Source organism: Pristiophorus japonicus, chromosome 18, assembly GCF_044704955.1.
Source record: "Pristiophorus japonicus isolate sPriJap1 chromosome 18, sPriJap1.hap1, whole genome shotgun sequence".
Classification (NCBI taxonomy): Eukaryota; Metazoa; Chordata; class Chondrichthyes; family Pristiophoridae; genus Pristiophorus; species Pristiophorus japonicus.
Window position 1 is genome coordinate 93,109,031 of NC_091994.1, and position 19,630 is coordinate 93,128,660.

Genomic DNA, 19,630 nt, shown 5'->3' on the forward strand with positions numbered 1-19,630 from the left:
GCGGGGTGGAAGTGGGCACCGACGGAAAAACCCCCGAGGAGAATTTTGCAAGCGGCGGCCATTCAACACTGCCGTGTGTCTGCCGCTTTCCGGCGGACAGGGACCTTATCAGGAGGCTGAATGTCGGCCCGTAAAACTGTACACGGTACTCCAGGTGTGGTCTCACCAAAACCCTATATAATTGCAGTAAAATTTATTTAATCTTATACTCCAATCCTTTTGTAATAAAGGCTAACATACCAACTGCCTTCCTAAGTGCTTGCTGTGCCTGTATGTTAATTTTCTGGGACTGAAATTGCCTATCGCCCTAGTTGGGAAAGGTAACCTTTCTGAGGCCGGACATTCTGCTCCCAGCACACAAGTCCCGCCCCGGAAGCAAAATTGCGCTTATCGTCCCACTTCCTCTTGGGACAGGATCGAGGGCGCTACCCGGGCAAACGTCGGAGCGTTGTCACTTCCACGGGGCCTCCCCTTCCACTAAGTGGGAAGGATGCTGCGAACTCTGCAGGCCTTTTGATGGGCCTTCACTCAGCTACCGGGGATGGGCACCAAAATGGAGTGCCAGGCTGCACGATTGCGGCACGGTCCCCTGTGAAGTCAGAGGACAACGGCCCGACCGGTGAGTCGGATAAAAGGAAATGGCGCGCGCGCAGTGCACCTCCCCTTTAACTTTCGCCTCATCGGGCGGAGTGCAGCCCAACTCGCAGCCTGCGAGGTAGCACTGGCTTTGCCCGCGGCAGCCTCACGGGGCGCTGCCCAATTTCTGCGGCGGGATGGAAAGGGGCGAAAAGGGGTCACCTTGCATGGCGATGATGTCATCGGCGGAGGCTCGGCGGCCCGGGGTGAGGCGCTGCTGCTTTCGTGCCTTCGTTAACTCCCGAGCAATTTCGTGGGAGCCAGTAGTGCCCCCAACCCCTCCCCCACCCCCACCCCAGGCGAAAACACTTTTGCGTCCCGTTAGCGCCCCCCGGAGGTGCTAATGGGAGGCACACAACAGGAGAATTTCAACCCCTCTGTGTTCGTGTACAAGGACCCCCAGGTCCCTCTGAATATCAACATCTCCCAGTCTCTCACCATTTAAAATACTTTTCTATTTTTCTTACCAAAGTGGATAACTTTACATTATTCCACATTATTCCATCTATCATGTTCTTGCCCACTCACTTAACCTGTCTATATCCCTTTGCATACTCTTTGCGTCCTCCTCACAACTCACTTTCCAAAATAGCTTTGTAGCGTCAGCAAACCTGGATACATTACACTCGTACCCTCAGCTCAGTCATTGATACAGATTGTGGATAGTCTCAGGTCCAAGCCTCAGCTATTCACAGATCCTTGCGGCTGCTCACTAGTTACAGCCTGCCAACCAGAAAATGGTCTGTTTATTCCTACTCTTTATTTGTTGTTTGTTAACCAATCCTCAATCTGTGCTAATATATTACCCCCAATCTCATGATCCCTAATTTTGTGTAATAACCTCTTGTGTGGCACCTTATCAAATGCTTTTTGAAAACCCAAATACATCTGCTGGTTCCCCCTTATCTACCCTGCTAGTTACAATCTCAAAATACTGTAACAGATTTGTCAAACATGATTTCCTTTTCATAAAACCATGTTGACTCTGCCCAATCATCTTACGATTTTCTAAGTGCCCTGTTACCACGTTCCTAATAATATATTATAACATTTTCCCTCCTACTGATGTCAAGTTAACTGGTCTATAGTTATATGCACGCCAATATCCCACAAACACAATGAAATCAATGACATGTTAATCTTTTTTTAGTGATGTTGGTTGAAGGTGGAATGTTGGCCAGGATACAGGGAACTCCATGATCTTCATCAAATATTGCCATGGGAACCAGCAAGTCAGGGCCTCAATATCGCAACCGAAAGACAAATGACCAAGACCCCTGGTTTATGGTTTTAAAGGAATCACAGAATATAATTACAAAACATCAAAGATACATTCCATAAAATCACAAGTAATAGCAAAGTTCAACACACTCCACACACAGGCCTTGTTCAACACACTCCACATACAGGCCCTGTTCAACACACTCCACATACAGATCCTGTTCAACACACTCCACATACAGGCCCTGTTCAACACACTCCACACACAGGCCCTGTTAAACACACTCCACATACAGGCCCTGTTCAACACACTCCACACACAGGCCCTGTTCAACACACTCCACATACAGGCCCTGTTCAACACACTCCACACACAGGCCCTGATCAACACACTCCACACACAGGCCCTTTTCAACACACTCCACACACAGGCCCTGTTCAACACACTCTATAATGGACCCACTTGATCACAAGAAAGATGAACAGAAAAATCCACAAATGATCCCTGGACACAGATCGGCTGAGTGAAAGCCCCTGGTGCATTATTATCCAACTGGGTGAAAGAGAGAGAGAGAGACAGAGAGCAAGAGCAGGAGAGAGAAAAGAGAGAGAGAGAATGTGTATGTGCTTGCAGGAGCGTAAGCATGTCAGTCACGAGGAGGAACAAGTCGCCTTACCTTGATGGCCCTCCTCTTGTCCACACATCCTTGGTGCTGACAAAGCAGAACCTTCTCTTCTGTTAAACTCCGCTCATCTGTAAAAAGCAAATCACAACAGTTAGTTCCATAAGAAAACACTAGAGCAGTAATGCTGTGTACTGAGAGTGACGATGCAGTATTATAGTATATTGAGGGTAACAAGGGGCTCTGGGTCAGTGATGGACAGAGGGATCTATGGGTCAGTGATGGACAGGGGGATCTATGGGTCAGTAATGGATAGGGATCTATGGGTCAGTGATGGACTGGGGGATCTATGGGTCAGTGATGGACTGGGGGGATCTATGGGTCAGTGATGGACCGGGGGATCTATGGGTCAGTGATGAACCAGGGGGATCTATGGGTCAGTGATGGACAGGGGAATCTATGGGTCAGTGATGGACAGGGGGATCTATGGGTCAGTGATGGACCGGGGGATCTATGGGTCAGTGATGGACCAGGGGGATCTATGGGTCAGTGATGGACAGGGGGATCTATGGGTCAGTGATGGACAGGGGGATCTATGGGTCAGTGATGGACCAGGGGGATCTATGGGTCAGTGATGGACCAGGGGGAGCTATGGGTCAGTGATGGACCGGGGGGATCTATGGGTCAGTGATGGACCGGGGGAATCTATGGGTCAGTGATGGACCGGGGGGATCTATGGGTCAGTGATGGACAGGGGGATCGATGGGTCAGTGATGGACCGGGGGATCTATGGGTCAGTGATGGACAGGGGGATCTATGGGTCAGTGATGGACCGGGGGATCTATGGGTCAGTGATGGACTGGGGGATCTATGGGTTAGTGATGGACAGGGGGATCTATGGGTCAGTGATGGACCGAGGGGATCTATGGGTCAGTGATGGACCGGGGGGATCAATGGGTCAGTGATGGACCGGGGGGGATCTATGGGTCAGTGATGGACCGGGGGATCTATGGGTCAGTGATGGACCAGGGGGATCTATGGGTCAGTGATGGACAGGGGGATCTATGGGTCAGTGATGGACAGGGGGATCTATGGGTCAGTGATGGACCGGGGGATCTATGGGTCAGTGATGGACCAGGGGGATCTATGGGTCAGTGATGGACAGGGGGATCTATGGGTCAGTGATGGACAGGGGGATCTATGGGTCAGTGATGGACCGGGGGATCTATGGGTCAGTGATGGACCGGGGGGATCTATGGGTCAGTGATGGACCGGGGGGATCTATGGGTCAGTGATGGACCGGGGGAATCTATGGGTCAGTGATGGACCGGGGGGATCTATGGGTCAGTGATGGACAGGGGGATCGATGGGTCAGTGATGGACCGGGGGATCTATGGGTCAGTGATGGACCAGGGGGATCTATGGGTCAGTGATGGACAGGGGGATCTATGGGTCAGTGATGAACCAGGGGGATCTATGGGTCAGTGATGGACAGGGGGATCTATGGGTCAGTGATGGACAGGGGGATCTATGGGTCAGTGATGGACCGGGGGATCTATGGGTCAGTGATGGACCAGGGGGATCTATGGGTCAGTGATGGACAGGGGGATCTATGGGTCAGTGATGGACAGGGGGATCTATGGGTCAGTGATGGACCGGGGGGATCTATGGGTCAGTGATGGACCAGGGGGATCTATGGGTCAGTGATGGACCGGGGGGATCTATGGGTCAGTGATGGACCGGGGGAATCTATGGGTCAGTGATGGACCGGGGGGATCTATGGGTCAGTGATGGACAGGGGGATCGATGGGTCAGTGATGGACCGGGGGATCTATGGGTCAGTGATGGACAGGGGGATCTATGGGTCAGTGATGGACCGGGGGATCTATGGGTCAGTGATGGACCGGGGGGATCTATGGGTCAGTGATGGACCGGGGGGATCTATGGGTCAGTGATGGACCGGGGGAATCTATGGGTCAGTGAAGGACCGGGGGGATCTATGGGTCAGTGATGGACAGGGGGATCGATGGGTCAGTGATGGACAGGGGGATCTATGGGTCAGTGATGGACCAGGGGGAACTATGGGTCAGTGATGGACCGGGGGATCTATGGGTCAGTGATGGACCGGGGGATCTATAGGTCAGTAATGGACAGGGGGATCTATGGGTCAGGGATGGACAGGGGGATCTATGGGTCAGTGATGGACAGGGGGATCTATGGGTCAGTGATGGACCGGGGGGAATCTATGAATGAGTGATGGACTGGGGGATGGACAAAGGTTAGTGATTGGCCAGCATGCAAAGGTATCAAAAGTTTTGTTAAAATGCTTGTTCTGTTTGATGTGTGGGAGGAACCAGTAGCGGAGTCACGTGACACACGAGACAGAACAGAGGCCGAGTCACTTGGCAATTCCTGCAAGTCAATCTGTCTTGTCTAGAACATTCTGTAGCATATTGTTAAAGATTGTCAGCCCATTGAGATTTATGTTGGATAACTCCCACCAGTGCACAGTGAGCCAAACAAGCTGCTCTCTAATTAGGACGCAGCACAGTAGTCACTGTGTTTAACAAGAGCTCTCCCACATGGCAGCTCAATCACACACACTGCAACAGATCTCTGTAAGCAGCTCCCACACACCCTCCAGGAAAACATCCCACAATCCCTCCATTTAAAGGGGCAGCACTCAGAGTTTAACACTTAGAATTGACAACTGCATTTGGAGAGAAACAGGATTTCAGTTCAGCCGATGTATTGGAACCAGATCTGATCGCTTGGATATTCCATCAGAGAAAGGATTCATTCGGACTGAGAGACTGCCCAGATGGCAATCGCTGCTTCTGTCCCTCAATACCCAGTGTCTGAGAGAGTGAAAGAGAGAGAGCATGAGAGGCAGAGTGAGATAGGGACAGAGCGAGAGAGAGGGACAGTGCAAGAGAGGGACAGAGCGAGAGAGGGACAGAGTGAGATCGAGATGGAGTGAGAGAGAGGGACAGAACGAGAGAGGGGGACAGAGCGAGAGAGAGGGACAGAGTGAGATAGGGACAGAGTGAGAGATAGGGACAGAGCGAGAGAGAGGGACAGAGTGAGAGATAGGGACAGAGCGAGAGAGAGGGACAGAGTGAGATAGGGACAGAGTGAGAGAGAGGGACAAAGTGAGATAGGGACAGAGTGAGATAGGGACAGAGCGAGAGAGAGGGACAAAGCGAGAGAGAGGGACCGAGTGAGATAGGGACAGAATGAGAGAGAGGGACAGAGCGAGATAGGGACAGAGTGAGAGAGGGACAGAGTGAGATAGGGACAGAGTGAGAGAGAGGGACAGAGCAAAATAGGGACAGAGTGAGATAGGGACAGAGCGAGAGAGAGGGACAGAGCGAGAGATGGAGACAGAGCAAGAGTTTTATGTATGCAATAAAGTTTCAAACTGAGTACTGTTTAACTAAGCAAGGTACATCCTTGGTTCTGCTTTATTTAGGCCCAAAGTGCCTGACTCTCAAAATGGCTGGCCTTTTATACCTGAGCAGCACCATGTGCGTGCTGCTCAGTGGCCTCCAACAATGACGCCATCTGATGGCTACAAACAGAATATACATACATGACAATACCCCCCTCTGAGATCTTATCACAGTCTTTCACAGGTTGAGACGGTCCGGTGCTTTGTGCTCCCGGGTTGACTGTCTCAGTTCGATTCCAGCCTTGGGTGAGTGTGCGGGGTCTGTTGTGGCTGATGGCTGGATGATTGACTTGTTGGGGGTGATAGTGATCAGGTCAGGAATTGCAAGTCCATTTTTATTGAACAGGTCCGTGATGGAAATTCTGGGTTCACTGATGACCCTCGAGTCCTCTGAAGACTGCTGGTAGGTTGGTTGGTCGTCGATGGTTTCTTCGTCCGATTGCTCTGGCTTGTCTGTGTGCCTCAGCTTTGTCTGACCCATGTGTTTCCTGCAAGTTTGCCCATTCTTGAGCTTAATAACAAATACTCTGTTGCCCTCCTTGCCCATGACTGTACTAGCTATCCATTTGGGATCCTGACCATAATTCAACACATATACAGGATCATTCACAGAAATCTCACGTGACATAGTTGCACGATCGTGGTACCCTTGTTGACTTTGTCTTTTGTATTCAACATGATTATTTAAATCTGGGTGTACCAGAGAAAGCTTGGTCTTAAGACCTCTTTTCATCATGAGTTCAGCAGGCGAGACCCCTGTGAGTGTGTGGGGTCTTGTCCTGTAACTCAGTAGTCTGCAGTGACCCTTGGGTTACTCTCCTCATGCTTTGCTTGATAATTTGTACTGCACGTTCAGCTTGCCCGTTGGACACAGGCTTGAACTGTGCTGACCTTACATGTTTTATACCATTATGTTTCACAAACTCCTGAAACTCCTGACTGGTGAAGTACGACCCATTGTCGCTCATCACTATGTCAGGCAGACCATGTGTCGCGAACATGACATTGAGATTCTCTATGGTTGCCGTGGACGTGCTGGATGACATGGTTATGCATTCTATCCACTTCGAATAAGCATCCAGCACCACTAAAAACATCTTGCCCAGGAAGGGATCTGCAAAATCTACATGGATCCTGGACCAAGGTTTGGATGGCCATGACCACAGACTCAGTGGCGATTCTGCTGGTGCTTTGCTGAGCTGCATGCAGGTGTTGCACTGCTGCACGCATGCTTCCAGCTCAGAATCAATTCCTGGCCACCATACATGGAACCTGGCGATGGCCTTCATCATCACTGTACCCGGATGTGTGCTATGTAACTCACGCACAAACTTCTCTCTCCCTTTCTTGGGCATTACAACGCGGTTGCCCCACAATATGCAATCTGCTTGAATAGACAGTTCGTCCTTGCGACGCATGTACAGTTAGCCTCCTCACACATTTGTGTAGGTGTGGCAGACCAATCCCCTTTGAGGATGCAACCCTCTCCACCGATAATATCAGGTCCTGGCTGGTCCAGGTCTTAACTTGTTGAGCTGTGACAGGGGTTAAGCATCCATGATTAACATTAGATCCGCCGGTTGTGGCGTTTCCACCTCCGGTGTGGGCAACGGCAACCGGCTCAAAGCATCGGCACAATTCTCTGTGCCAGGTCTGTGGCGAATGAAATAATCATAGGCAGATAATGTCAGCGCCCACCTTTGGATGCGGGATGAAGCGTTGGTACTGATACCTTTGCTCTCGAAAAACAATGAAATGAGCGGCTTGTGATCAGTCTCTAATTCGAACCTCAGACCGAACAGGTATTGATGCATCTTTTTAACACCGTACACACACGCTATAGCTTCTTTTTCTATCATACTGTAGGCTCTTTCCGCTTTAGACAAACTTTTGGATGCATACGCGACAGATGGAAGTTTCCCCGACTCATGGGCTTGTTGGAGTACGCAACCAATTCCATATGACGATGCGTCACAGGCCAAAACTAAACATTTACATGGGTCATAATGTACCAGCAGCTTGTTCGAGCAAAGCAGATTGGTGGCTTTCTCAAAAGCTCTCTCTTGCGATGCGCCCCACACCCAGTTGTCGCCTTTTCTCAATAGCATGTGCAGTGGTTCTACTAAGGTGCGCAATTTAGGTAGGAAGTTACCAAAGTACTTGAGTAGACCCAGGAACGAACGCAGCTCCATCACATTCTGTGGCTTTGGTGCATTCTTGATGGCCTTGGTTTTCATGTCAGTAGGTCTGATGCTATCAGCGGCGATTTTCCTCCCGAGGAATTCGACCTCCAGTGCCATGAAAACGCACTTCGAGCGTTTCAGTCTGAGTCCCACTCTATCCAAACGCAGTAGAACCGCTTCCAGGTTGTTCAGATGTTCCTTGGAGTCACGACCGGTGATCAGAATGTCATCTTGGAACACAACGGTTCTGGGAACGGACTTCAGTAGACTTTCCATATTCCTCTGGAATATTGCTGCAGCCGAGCGAATTCCGAAAGGGCACCTGTGGTAAATAAACAGTCCTTTGTGCGTGTTAATGCACCTGTCTCTTCAACGTCTCAACCAACTCGTGTCATATAGGCCGAAGTCAAGTCCTGTTTTGTGAACGACTTTCCTCCAGCTAGCATTGCAAACAAGTCATCAGCCTTCGGTAATGGATACTGATCTTGTTTCAAAACCCTGTTGATCGTAGCCTTGTAGTCTCCACAGATTCTGACTGTGCCATCACTTTTCAGCACAGGAACAATGGAGTGGCCCATTCATTAAATTCGACCGATGATATGATCCCTTCACGCTGGGGTCCTTCTCCCTCATTATATATGGCAATGCCCGAGCTTTATGATAGACGGGTCTTGCATCTGAGTCCACGTGGATCTGCACCTTGGCTCCCGTGAAGTTGCCGATACCCGGTTCGAACAGCGAGGGGAACTTGCTCAATACTTGGGCACATGTATCTTCCTCCGATGACAACACCTTTATGTCGTTCCAGTCACATCTGATTTTCTCCAACCAGCTCCCGCCGAACAGCGTTGGGCCATTGCCTGGAACAATCCACAGTGGTAACTCGTGAACCGCACTGTTATATGACACATTAATTTGTGCACTGCGAATCACCTTTATCAGTTCTTTGGTGTACGTGCACAGTTTGGCGTTAACAGGACTCAGCCTGGGCCTCACAGTCTTAGTATCTCACAGCTTATAAAATGTCCACTCGTTTATGATCGATTGACTCGCCCCTGTGTCCAGTTCCATCGACACCAGTATCCCGTTAAACTTCACATTAATCAAAATTGGTTTACTCTTGGTTATGAAGGAGTACAGTCCATACACTTCCTCCTCTGGCATCTCGGATTGCGTATCCGGATCGGTGCTCGTCTGACTCTCATCCTCAACGTGGTGTGTTGCAGCACGCTTGCTCATCTGCGGACACTTGCACTGGAGATACCCCACTCTCAGACTATATTGCTTAAATCGGCACTGCTGGTGCCGGTGATTTCCCCCACAACACCAACATGGAGAAGTCGGATACATTCCCCGCTGGCGGACTTTGGGCAGCCACAGGTTTCGTGAGCGCAGCCGGATAGGCTCTGCCATGTGCTGCTCTGCCGAACGCCGAATCAATCGCATTTACAGTACTTGCCGAGGTTCGGTTCTTCACCGACATTGCTTTAAACTCCTGTCCGTCGTCATATATGATTGAGCGATCTGGATGGCCCTTTTTAAATCCAACTCCTCCACTGCCAGAAGTTTGCACAGGATCACCTCGTGGTTGATACCGATAACAAAGAAGTCCCGCAGCATGTCTGCCAACACCGTCCCGAACTTGCACAGTCCCGCTAGACGTCTCAGGTTGGCAACGAATTCCGCCGAGCTCTGGCCCTCTGATCGAACGTGTGTATAAAACCTGTATCTCGAGATGATGATGCCGTCGTCTGGCTTGAGGTGCCCCCATACCAATGTACACAACTCCTCGTACGTTTTCTCTGTAGACATGAGTAGATTCTTTATCAGACCATAGATCTTTGAACCGCACACAGTGAGGAACACGGCCCGGCGCCAATCTGCAATATTGCAATATGTATGCAATAAAAGTTCAAACTGAGTAAGCAAGGTACAACATTGGCTCTGCTTTATTTAGGCCAAAATGCCTGACTCTCAAAATGGCTGGACTTTTATATCTGCACAGCATCATGTGCATGCTGCTCAGTGGCCTCCAACAATGACGCCATCTGGTGGCTACAAACAGAATGTACATACATGACAGAGAGATAGGGACAGAGTGAGAGAGGGACAGAGCGAGAGAAGGACAGAGTGAGATAGGGACAGAGCGAGAGAGAGGGACAGAGCGAGATAGGGACAGAGCGAGAGAGAGGGACAGAGCGCGAGAGAGGGACAGAGCGAGATAGGGACAGAGTGAGAGAGAGGGACAGAGTGAGAGAGGGACAGAACGAGATAGGGACAGAGTGAGAGAGAGGGACAGAGTGAGAGAGAGGGACAGAGCGAGATAGGGACAGAACGAGATAGGGACAGAGTGAGAGAGAGGGACAGAGCGAGAGAGAGGGACAGAGCACGAGAGAGGGACAGAGCGAGATAGGGACAGAGTGAGAGAGAGGGACAGAGCGAGATAGGGACAAGTGAGAGAGAGGGACAGAGCGAGATAGGGACAGAGCGAGATAGGGACAGAACGAGATAGGGACAGAGCGCGAGAGAGGGACAGAGCGAGAGAGAGGGACAGAGCGCGAGAGAGGGACAGAGCGAGAGAGAGGGACAGAGCGAGATAGGGACAGAGTGAGAGAGGGACAGAGCGAGAGAGAGGGACAGAGCGAGATAGGGACAGAGTGAGAGAGGGACAGAGCGAGAGAGAGGGACAGAGCGCGAGAGAGGGACAGAGCAAGAGAGAGGGACAGAGCGAGAGAGAGGGACAGAGCGAGAGAGAGGGACAGAGTAAGAGAGAGGGACAGAGTGTGAGAGAGGGACAGAGCGAGACAGGGACAGAGCGAGATAGGGACAGAGTGAGAGAGAGGGACAGAGTGAGAGAGAGGGACAGAGTGAGAGAGAGGGACAGAGCGAGACAGGGACAGAGCGAGAGAGAGGGACAGAGCGAGATAGGTACAGAGTGAGAGAGGGACAGAGCGCGAGAGAGGGACAGAGCGAGAGAGGGACAGAGCGAGAGAGAGGGACAGAGCGAGAGAGAGGGACAGAGCGAGAGAGAGGGACAGAGTGAGAGAGAGGGACAGAGCGAGATAGGGACAGAGCGAGATTGGGACAGAGCGAGAGAGGGACAGAACGAGAGAGAGGGACAGAGCGAGAGAGAGGGACAGAGTGAGAGAGAGAGACAGAGCGAGAGAGGGATTGAGTGAGAGAGAGGAACAGAGCGAGATAGGGACAGAGCGAGAGAGAGGGACAGAGTGAGAGGGAGGGACAGAGCGAGAGAGAGGGACAGAGCGAGATAGGGACAGAGCGAGAGAGAGGGACAGAGTGAGAGAGAGGGACAGAGCGAGATAGGGACAGAGCGAGATTGGGACAGAGCGAGAGAGGGACAGAGCGAGAGAGAGGGACAGAGCGAGAGGGACAGAACGAGAGAGAGGGACAAAGCGAGATTGGGACAGAGCGAGAGAGGGACAGAGCGAGAGAGAGGGACAGAGCGAGAGGGACAGAATGAGAGAGAGGGACAAAGCGAGAGAGGAACGGAGCGAGAGAGAAAGAGACACAGAAACAGAGTCAGTGACTGGGTATAATATTCCTGTATATATTACATAATAGCACACCGTACGTTACTGGTTATAACATTCCCGTATATATATTATATAAAGATTGCAATTTCAAACAGATGTAGGAATCTGTATATTTTAAAATATACATCACCCCATGGTGATTTTGAAGTGTTTCTGCTGTTTTCTGAAGTGCAGGTGAGGTCAGAGGTCAGGATATAATTCCCACCATCCGAGAGAATAATGAACAGTGACAGACAGGCAGGTCACTCAGGCCAGGTCTTCAAGTGAAGGCCATCCCATCTCTCCGCTTGTTCTTGCAGCTTTAATTTCTCCATTGACCCATCAAATGTCAGGAATATGAGGAAGGCGGAGTGAAGTCACCCAGAGACAAGGCGGCTTTTATCAGACAGAGCTGTGTAAACTGGCTGGAGAGAGGGATTACCAGAGAGACAATGCTGAGTAATCCTGCCCCTGAGAGGGTGAGGCCCTGGTGCTAAAAACAGCAGCATCAGAACATATGCCAACAGGCTCCCTGGGAACAGTGCGCTGAGCGCTACACGTGAGCAGGTGCCAGAATCTTCCATTTGGTCCATTTCCATCTCCGAGCTCTACATAAATGAGTTCCACACTAACCAGTTGACCCCAGACACTGCAACCGTTCATATACCACAGGTCCCCGCTCAGAATTCCCGATCTGTGGTGTGTACAGTACAAGACCCGCAGACAGGCAGGCAGACAAGAACTGAGAAAGATAGGCAGACCGCAAACAGACAAGAACTGACAACAGAAAGATAGGCAGACAGACAGGCAGACAAGAACTGACAGACAGAAAGCAGGCAGAAAGGCAGGCAGACAGGCAGCACATGTACAGACACACTTAGACCCACACATGCAGCACAGGTATATTAGAATCATAGTTTCCATTTCTATCAGCTGACACACATCTGGAAAATCACACGAAAAACATTTAATATAAACCACCTGAGCCCGTTTCTCAGCCAATCATAGGTTAAAGTTCAAAAACAAATCATGTAACATTGGAGCAGGACTCTTTCATCCCAGACGGATACTGAGACTCAGCGGTGAGCCAGCATTTTCAGGACAGGGGGCGTCCTGAACCCCAATGAGAGTCAGCACCTTCAGGAGAGATGGGCACCTGAAAGTGCCATCTGTGGCTAAGTGGGTAGCACACACATCTCTGAGTCAGAAAGTTGTGGGTTCAAGTCCCACTCCAGGGATATGAGCACATAATTCTCGGCTGACACTCCAGTGCAGTGCTGAGGGAGTGCTGCACTGTCGGATGAGACGTTAAACCGAGGTCCTGTCTGCACTCTCTGGTAGATGTAAAAGATCCCACGGCACTATTTCGAAGAAGAGCAGGGGAGTTATCCCCAATGTCCTGGGGCCAATATTTATCCCTCAATCAACATAACAAAAACAGATTATCTGGTCATTATCATATTGCTGTTTGTGGGAGCTTGCTGTGCTCAAGCTGCTGCATTTCCCACCTTATAGCAGTGACGACACTCCAAAAGTACTTCATTGGCTGTAAAGCGTTTTGAGACGCCCGGTGGTCATGAAAGGCGCTATATAAATGCAAGTCTTTCTTTCTTTTTTGCACCCCAGTGAGAGTCAGCACCTTCAGGAAAGGAGGGTCCTGAACCCCAGTGAGAGTCAGCATGTTGCGTTCATACTCTATTTATTTGTTACAGCTCACAGGACGGACATTAGGACCCTGTGGGAGCTATTCATAGTTGCTGTATTCATTCTGGTTCATGCCGGTTTGGGACACCACTTTGGGTTATATAAAGCACATGGTTTAAGTTATCTTTCTCCTGGCTCAGTTTATCAGTTATTTACGTATACACAACATCATTTCCACCCCCGCCGCGCCTTTCCTTTCCACACCCGGGGACCCTCCAATTCCGTGGCAGAGATGGATAAAACGTTTTTCTGCCGACATCACGGCGAGTGGGTTAGACGCCGACAACATAACACCAGCTCGCCGCCGTGCAATACTTATCCACTGCCTCAGCACCGAAGGCCATCACACCTTTGGCCAAATCGAAGACACAGAGTCCAATGACAAAACGGTAAGCGCCCTATTTTGGGCCAAAGAAAAGTATTGTGATGGCGAGATACCAATCACAAGGGAACGGTGAACCAATCAAACAGTACATCATTACATTAAGTGAACCGGCCGCTACGTGTAACTTTGGATCACTCACAGAGGAAATGATCAGGGATCAAAGTATTGCGAAGACAACGATCCCCTGCATTCGGGAATGCTTGCTAATGGAGGATGACAAATTAACATTGGATAAAGCAACTAATTTGGCCATTCAAATCGAATCAGCGCTTTCCGATTCAAAAGCAATCAGATCCCCTGCTCCCCCTGTGCAACAGACTGCAGCTACAGCCCATGTGCAAGGCAGTTGTCCAAAGCGGAAATCACAGGCGAGACCGAGGGCTAGTAATAAGCCACCCACTACAGATCGCGGGTCTAACTTCTACTGCTTTAACTGTGGGGACAAATCACGCTCAGTAAAGAGTCCTAACTGCCCTGCACGTGAGAAGAAATGCTCTGCATGTGGTAAAATGAACCATTTTGCTATTGTCTGTCGCTCATCACAGCATATTCGACAGTGATGATAGTGATGAACCCAGTATGGTTTACACCGTTAGTGACATTTCGCACACTGGTTCGGGCAAATTCAAGGACTGTGAGGTAAACATTGACGGCACACCCTGCTGCCTCCTCATCGACCTTGGAGCCAAAGTCTCCATATTGAGCGAGGCTGTGTACAAATCCACATCATGCACTGTCAACTGCAGCCTGCAACTTCCACTCTACATGCGTACTCCGACTCCAAAATTGAGGTACTTGGGGTCATATCTGTCCCGATATACTACAAGGACATAACATTGGAGAACTGTTCCTTTCATGTCGCGATGGGAAGAAGCCTCATGGATGTTGACCTTTTTGACAAGCTTGGGTTCAAAGTTTACGACAAACCAGCATACCTGTGTACACGGTAGACATTGACAAGCAGTATCCCTCAATCTTCACAGGGTTTGGAGTGACAACAAAATTCTGCCATCGTCCCCACGTTTACCCTTCCGTCAAACCGGTTACGCAGCAACTTCGCTGTCTACCATTCGCGGTTCGCGACCAAGTATCCACAGAATTAACGTGACTCGAATCTCAGGGAATCATTGAGAGCATTGACTCCTCACCCTGGATTTCGAATTTAGTCATTGCTTGGTGAAAAAATGGGGAGATCCACCTGTGCCTCAACCTGAAAGAGGTCAACAAGGCCATCATCCCTGACAAGTACCCTCTTCCTACCATCGACGAACTGTCTTCAGAATTCCACTGCTCAATAGTCTTTATGAAACTCGACATGCGCCGCAGTTACCTGCAAATATCCCTAGCGGAGGACAGCAAACCGCTCACGGCATTCACGATGCATGGTGGTCTGTATCAGTATCGACGCATGCCCTATGGACTATTGTGTTCCTAACACAGATGAGACTGCACACAGGGAGGTTAAAGTAACAGTGACCTCAATCTTTAATAAAACACTCCAGAGTGAGGAACAGACCTTAGGGGCCGGCTTATATACAGTGCTCCCAAGGGATGCTGGGATCCCTTGGGACTTCAGGGGATGCACTCCCTGGTGGTGAAACATGGGAGTGCATGCTTTACAGATACACAACATCACTCCCCCCGCAAAGTCAAAGTGAAAAGTATTTACAAGGTGAGATGGTCGGGAGCCTTTCTTTCCTTGGTGGACCGCCTCGGTACAAATGTCTGTTCTGGTGTGTTGGCTGTGCCCTCGCTGGGCTGGCATGTTGTTGGCCCTGCAGGGCTGCTGGGTGAACCTGGCCTTGCTGGGCTGTTGGGCGTGATGGGTTCGATTTCCTGGTCCGGGGTGGTGTCGTTAATCCTTTGGGTGTGTGTTGTGGGCTCGAAAAAGGTGGTGTGTGCTGTGGGTTGTTCAGGGCAGTTTGTGAATCACAGCCTCGTTTGGTCCAGGTACTTTCTGCAAATTTGTCCATTGTCTAGTTTGACTACAAACACCCTATTCCCTTCTTTAGCTATCACCGTGCCCGTGATCCACTTGGGACCATGTCCATAGTTTAGCACATACACAGGGTCATTCAGATCAATTTCCCGTGACACAGTGGTGCGACCATCGTTTACATTTTGTTGCTGCCGCCTGCTCTCTACCTGATCATGCAGGTTGGGGTGAACCAGCGAGAGTCTGGTTTTAAGTGTCCTTTTCATGAGTAGCTCAGCCGGGGGCACACCTGTGAGCGAGTGGGGTCTCGTGCGGTAGCTGAGCAGTACTCGGGACAGGCTGGTTTGGAGTGAGCCTTCTGTGACTCGTTTAAGGCTCTGTTTGATGGTTTGTACTGCCCGCTCTGCCTGCCCATTGGAAGCTGGTTTAAACAGGGCCGAGGTGACATGTTTGATCCCATTGCGGGTCATGAATTTTTTAAATTCGGCACTGGTAAAACATGGCCCGTTGTCATTGACCAGTATGTCAGGCAGGCCGTGGGTGGCAAACATGACCCTCAGGCTTTCAATGGTGGCGGTGGCGGTGCTTCCCATTTATTTTACATTCAATCTATTTTGAAAAAGCATCCACCACCACCAGGAACATTTTACCGAGAAACGGGCCCGCATAGTCGACATGGATCCTCGACCATGGTCTGGAGGGCCAGGACCACAAACTTAGTGGTGCCTCTCTGGGCGTGTTGCTCAACTGAGCACATATGCTGCATTGCCGTACACAAGACTCTAAGTCAGAGTCGATACCGGGCCACCACACGTGGGATCTGGCTATCGCTTTCATCATTACTATACCCGGATGTGTGCCGTGGAGATCCGAGATGAACGTCTCCCTGCCCTTTTTTGGTAGCACTATGCGGTTACCCCACAACAGGCAGTCTGCCTGAATGGACAGCTCGTCCTTTCGCCGCTGGAATGGCTTGATTGGCTCTTGCATTTCAACGAGGATGCTGGCCCAGCTCCCATGCAGTACACAGTTTTTTACTAGGGACAGAAGAGGATCTTGGCTGGTCCAAGTCCTAATCTGGCGGGCCGTGACAGGTGACTTATCATTTTCAAACACTTCCATGACCATCAACAAGTCTGCGGGCTGCGCCACCATCAACAAGTTTGCAGGCTGCACCATTTCCACCCCTGTGGTGGGCAATGGTAGCCGACTGAGAGCATCCGCACAGTTCTCGGTGCCTGGCCTGTGGCGGATGGTATAGTTATACGCTGATGGCGTGAGTGCCCACCTTTGTATGCGGGCTGAGGCATTAATATTCATCCCCTTGTTTTCAGCGAACAGGGATGTGAGGGGCTTGTGATCGGTTTCCAGCTCAAATTTGAGGCCAAACAGGTACTGATGCATTTTCTTTACCCCGAACACACACGCTAATGCCTCTTTCTCAATCATGCTGTAGGCCCTCTCGGTCTTAGACAAGTTCCTGGAAGCATAGGCGACAGGTTGCAACTTCCCCGCAACGTTAGCTTGTTGTAATACACACCTGACTCCGTACGACGACGCGTCACGTGCTAGCACAAGTCTTTTACACGGGTTATACAAGCAGCTTGTTGGAGCATAAAATGTTTCTGGCTTTCTCAAAAGCAATTACTTGGTTTTTTTCCCCATCCCCAGTTCTCACCTTTGCGCAATAACACATGTAGGGGCTCTTAAAGTGTGCTTAACACTGGTAGGAAGTTACCAAAATAGTTCAGAAGTTCCAGGAATGACCGCAGCTCCGTGACGTTCTGTGGCCTGGGCGCATTCCTGATAGCCTCTGTCTTGGCGTCTGTGGGCCGAATGCCATCCGCCGTGATCTTTCTCCCCAAAAACTCCACTTCTGTTGCCATGAAGATGCATTTCGACCTCTTCAGCCACAGCCCTACGCGATCCAGTCGCTGGAGGACCTCATCCAGGTTTTGTAGGTGCTTGGCGGTGTCCCGACCCGTGACCAATATGTCGTCCTGAAAGACCACCGTGTGTGGTACCGACTTGAGTAGGCTCTCCATGTTTCTCTGGAAGATCGCTGCAGCCGACCGAATTCGAAACGGGCATCTGTTGTAGATGAACAGTCCCTTGTGCGTGTTGATGCAGGTGAGGCCCTTCGAAGACTCCTCCAGCTCCTGCGTCATGTAGGCCGAAGTCAGGTCAAGCTTGGTGAACGTCTTGCTTCCTGCCAGCGTCGCAAATATGTCGTCTGCCTTAGGTAACGGGTATTGGTCCTGTAGCGAGAAACGATTAATAGTTACTTTATAATCACCGCAAATCCTGACCGTGCCATCACTTTTGAATACGGGAACAATCGGGCTGGCCCACTCACTGAATTCCACTGGGGAGATGATACCCTCGCGTTGCAGCCTGTCCAGCTCGATTTCCACTCTCTCCCTCATCATGTGAGGTACCGCTCGCACCTTGTGGTGAATGGGTCGTGCCTCCGGGACCAAGTGGATCCGCACCTTCGCCCCGGAAAAGTTTCCAATGCCTGGCTCAAAAAGGGAAGGAACTTGTTAAGAACCTGGGTACATGAGGCCTTATCGACATGTGATAGCGCTTAGATGTCATCCCAGTTCCAGCGGATTTTGCCCAGCCAGCTCCTTCTAAGCAGTGTGGGGCCATCGCCCGGGACAATCCAGAGTGGCAGTTCGTGCACCGTGCCCTCGTAGGTGACCTTGACCATGGCGCTGCCCAGGACAGTGATAAGCTCTTTGGTGTACGTTCTCAGTTTCGTGTGAATGGGGCTCAGGGCTGGTCTGAATACCTTGTTGCACCACAGTCTCTCAAACATCTTTTTACTCATGATGGATTGGCTAGCGCCAGTGTCCAGTTCCATGGCTACAGATAAGCCATTCAATTTTACGTTTAACATTATAGGTGGACATTTCATCGAAAATGTGTGCACCCCGTGTACTTCAGCATCTGCCTCCTCTCTCTGAGGCTCAAAATTGCTTTGATCCAGCATGGACCGATCTTCCTCTGCCACGTGGTGGTTAGCAGGTTTTGCAGAGCTTACAGCTCGTCTGCAAGCTCATTGGAGGTGCCCCATTGTGCCACAGCTCTTGCAAACATACCCTTTGAAGTGGCATGAATAGGCTGAATGGAAGCCTCCACAACGCCAACAAGGTGTGAATTGCCTTGCATTCATCCTTTGTTGGGGACTCTGAGTCATCTGGGTCACCTGAGGCCTGCTGGCAGTTGCAGACTCGTGGGTTCTGCCCTGTACATTTCTGCTCGCAAACACAATTCCAGTTAATTTATGAACATTGCTCGCACTTGTGTGGTGAGAGATTTGTTTGGTGTTATCACTGGTGGACATAAACGCTTGTGCTATCGCAATGGCCTTACTGAGGGTCGGTGTCTCTACAGTCAAAAGTTTTCGTAGGCTGGTCTCGTGGCCAATGCCCAGTACAAAAAAGTCTCTGAGCATTTGCTCCAGGTAGCCATCAAACTCACATTGTCCTGCAAGTCGCCTTAGCTCGGCGACGTAGCTCGCCACTTCCTGACCTTCAGATCGCTGGCATGTGTAGAACCGATACCTTGCCATCAGCACACTCTCCCTCAGGTTTAGATGCTCCCAAACCAGTGTACACAGCTCCTCATACGACTTATCTGTGGGTTTCACCGGAGCCAGAAGATTCTTCATGAGGCTGTAGGTCGGTGTCTCGCAGACTGTGAGGAGGACCGCTCTCCTTTTTGCAGCGCTTCCTTCTCCGTTCAGCTCATTGGCTACAAAGTACTGGTCTAGTCGTTCGACATAGGCTTCCCAGTCCTCACCCTCCGAGAACTTCTCCAGGATGCTCACAGTTTGCTGCATCTTTGTGTTGGATTCGTATTCTCGTCGCCAGTTATTGTGTTCCTAACACAGATGAGACTGCACACAGGGAGGTTAAAGTAACAGTGACCTCAGTCTTTAATAAGACACTCC

General features: G+C 50.5%; 1 protein-coding gene across 2 annotated transcripts in view; it reads right to left on the reverse strand.

Moving 5' to 3' along the window:
- LOC139228892 (pleckstrin homology domain-containing family G member 5-like) overlaps positions 1–19,630 on the reverse strand; it is a 126,692-nt gene that overhangs the window by 100,544 nt on the left and 6,518 nt on the right. The window contains exons 1-2 of one of the 2 annotated variants that reach the window (XM_070860383.1): positions 12,281–12,431; positions 2,535–2,611 (exon numbers count right to left, since the gene is read on the reverse strand). Coding sequence is in view for 1 of the 2 variants with exons in the window: in XM_070860382.1 (XP_070716483.1) it covers positions 2,535–2,611 (77 nt within the window). In the remaining variant the exon portion in view is untranslated. Of the gene's footprint in view, positions 1–2,534; positions 2,612–12,280; positions 12,432–19,630 lie in introns of those variants that run through there. The other variant, XM_070860382.1, reaches the window with a different exon arrangement.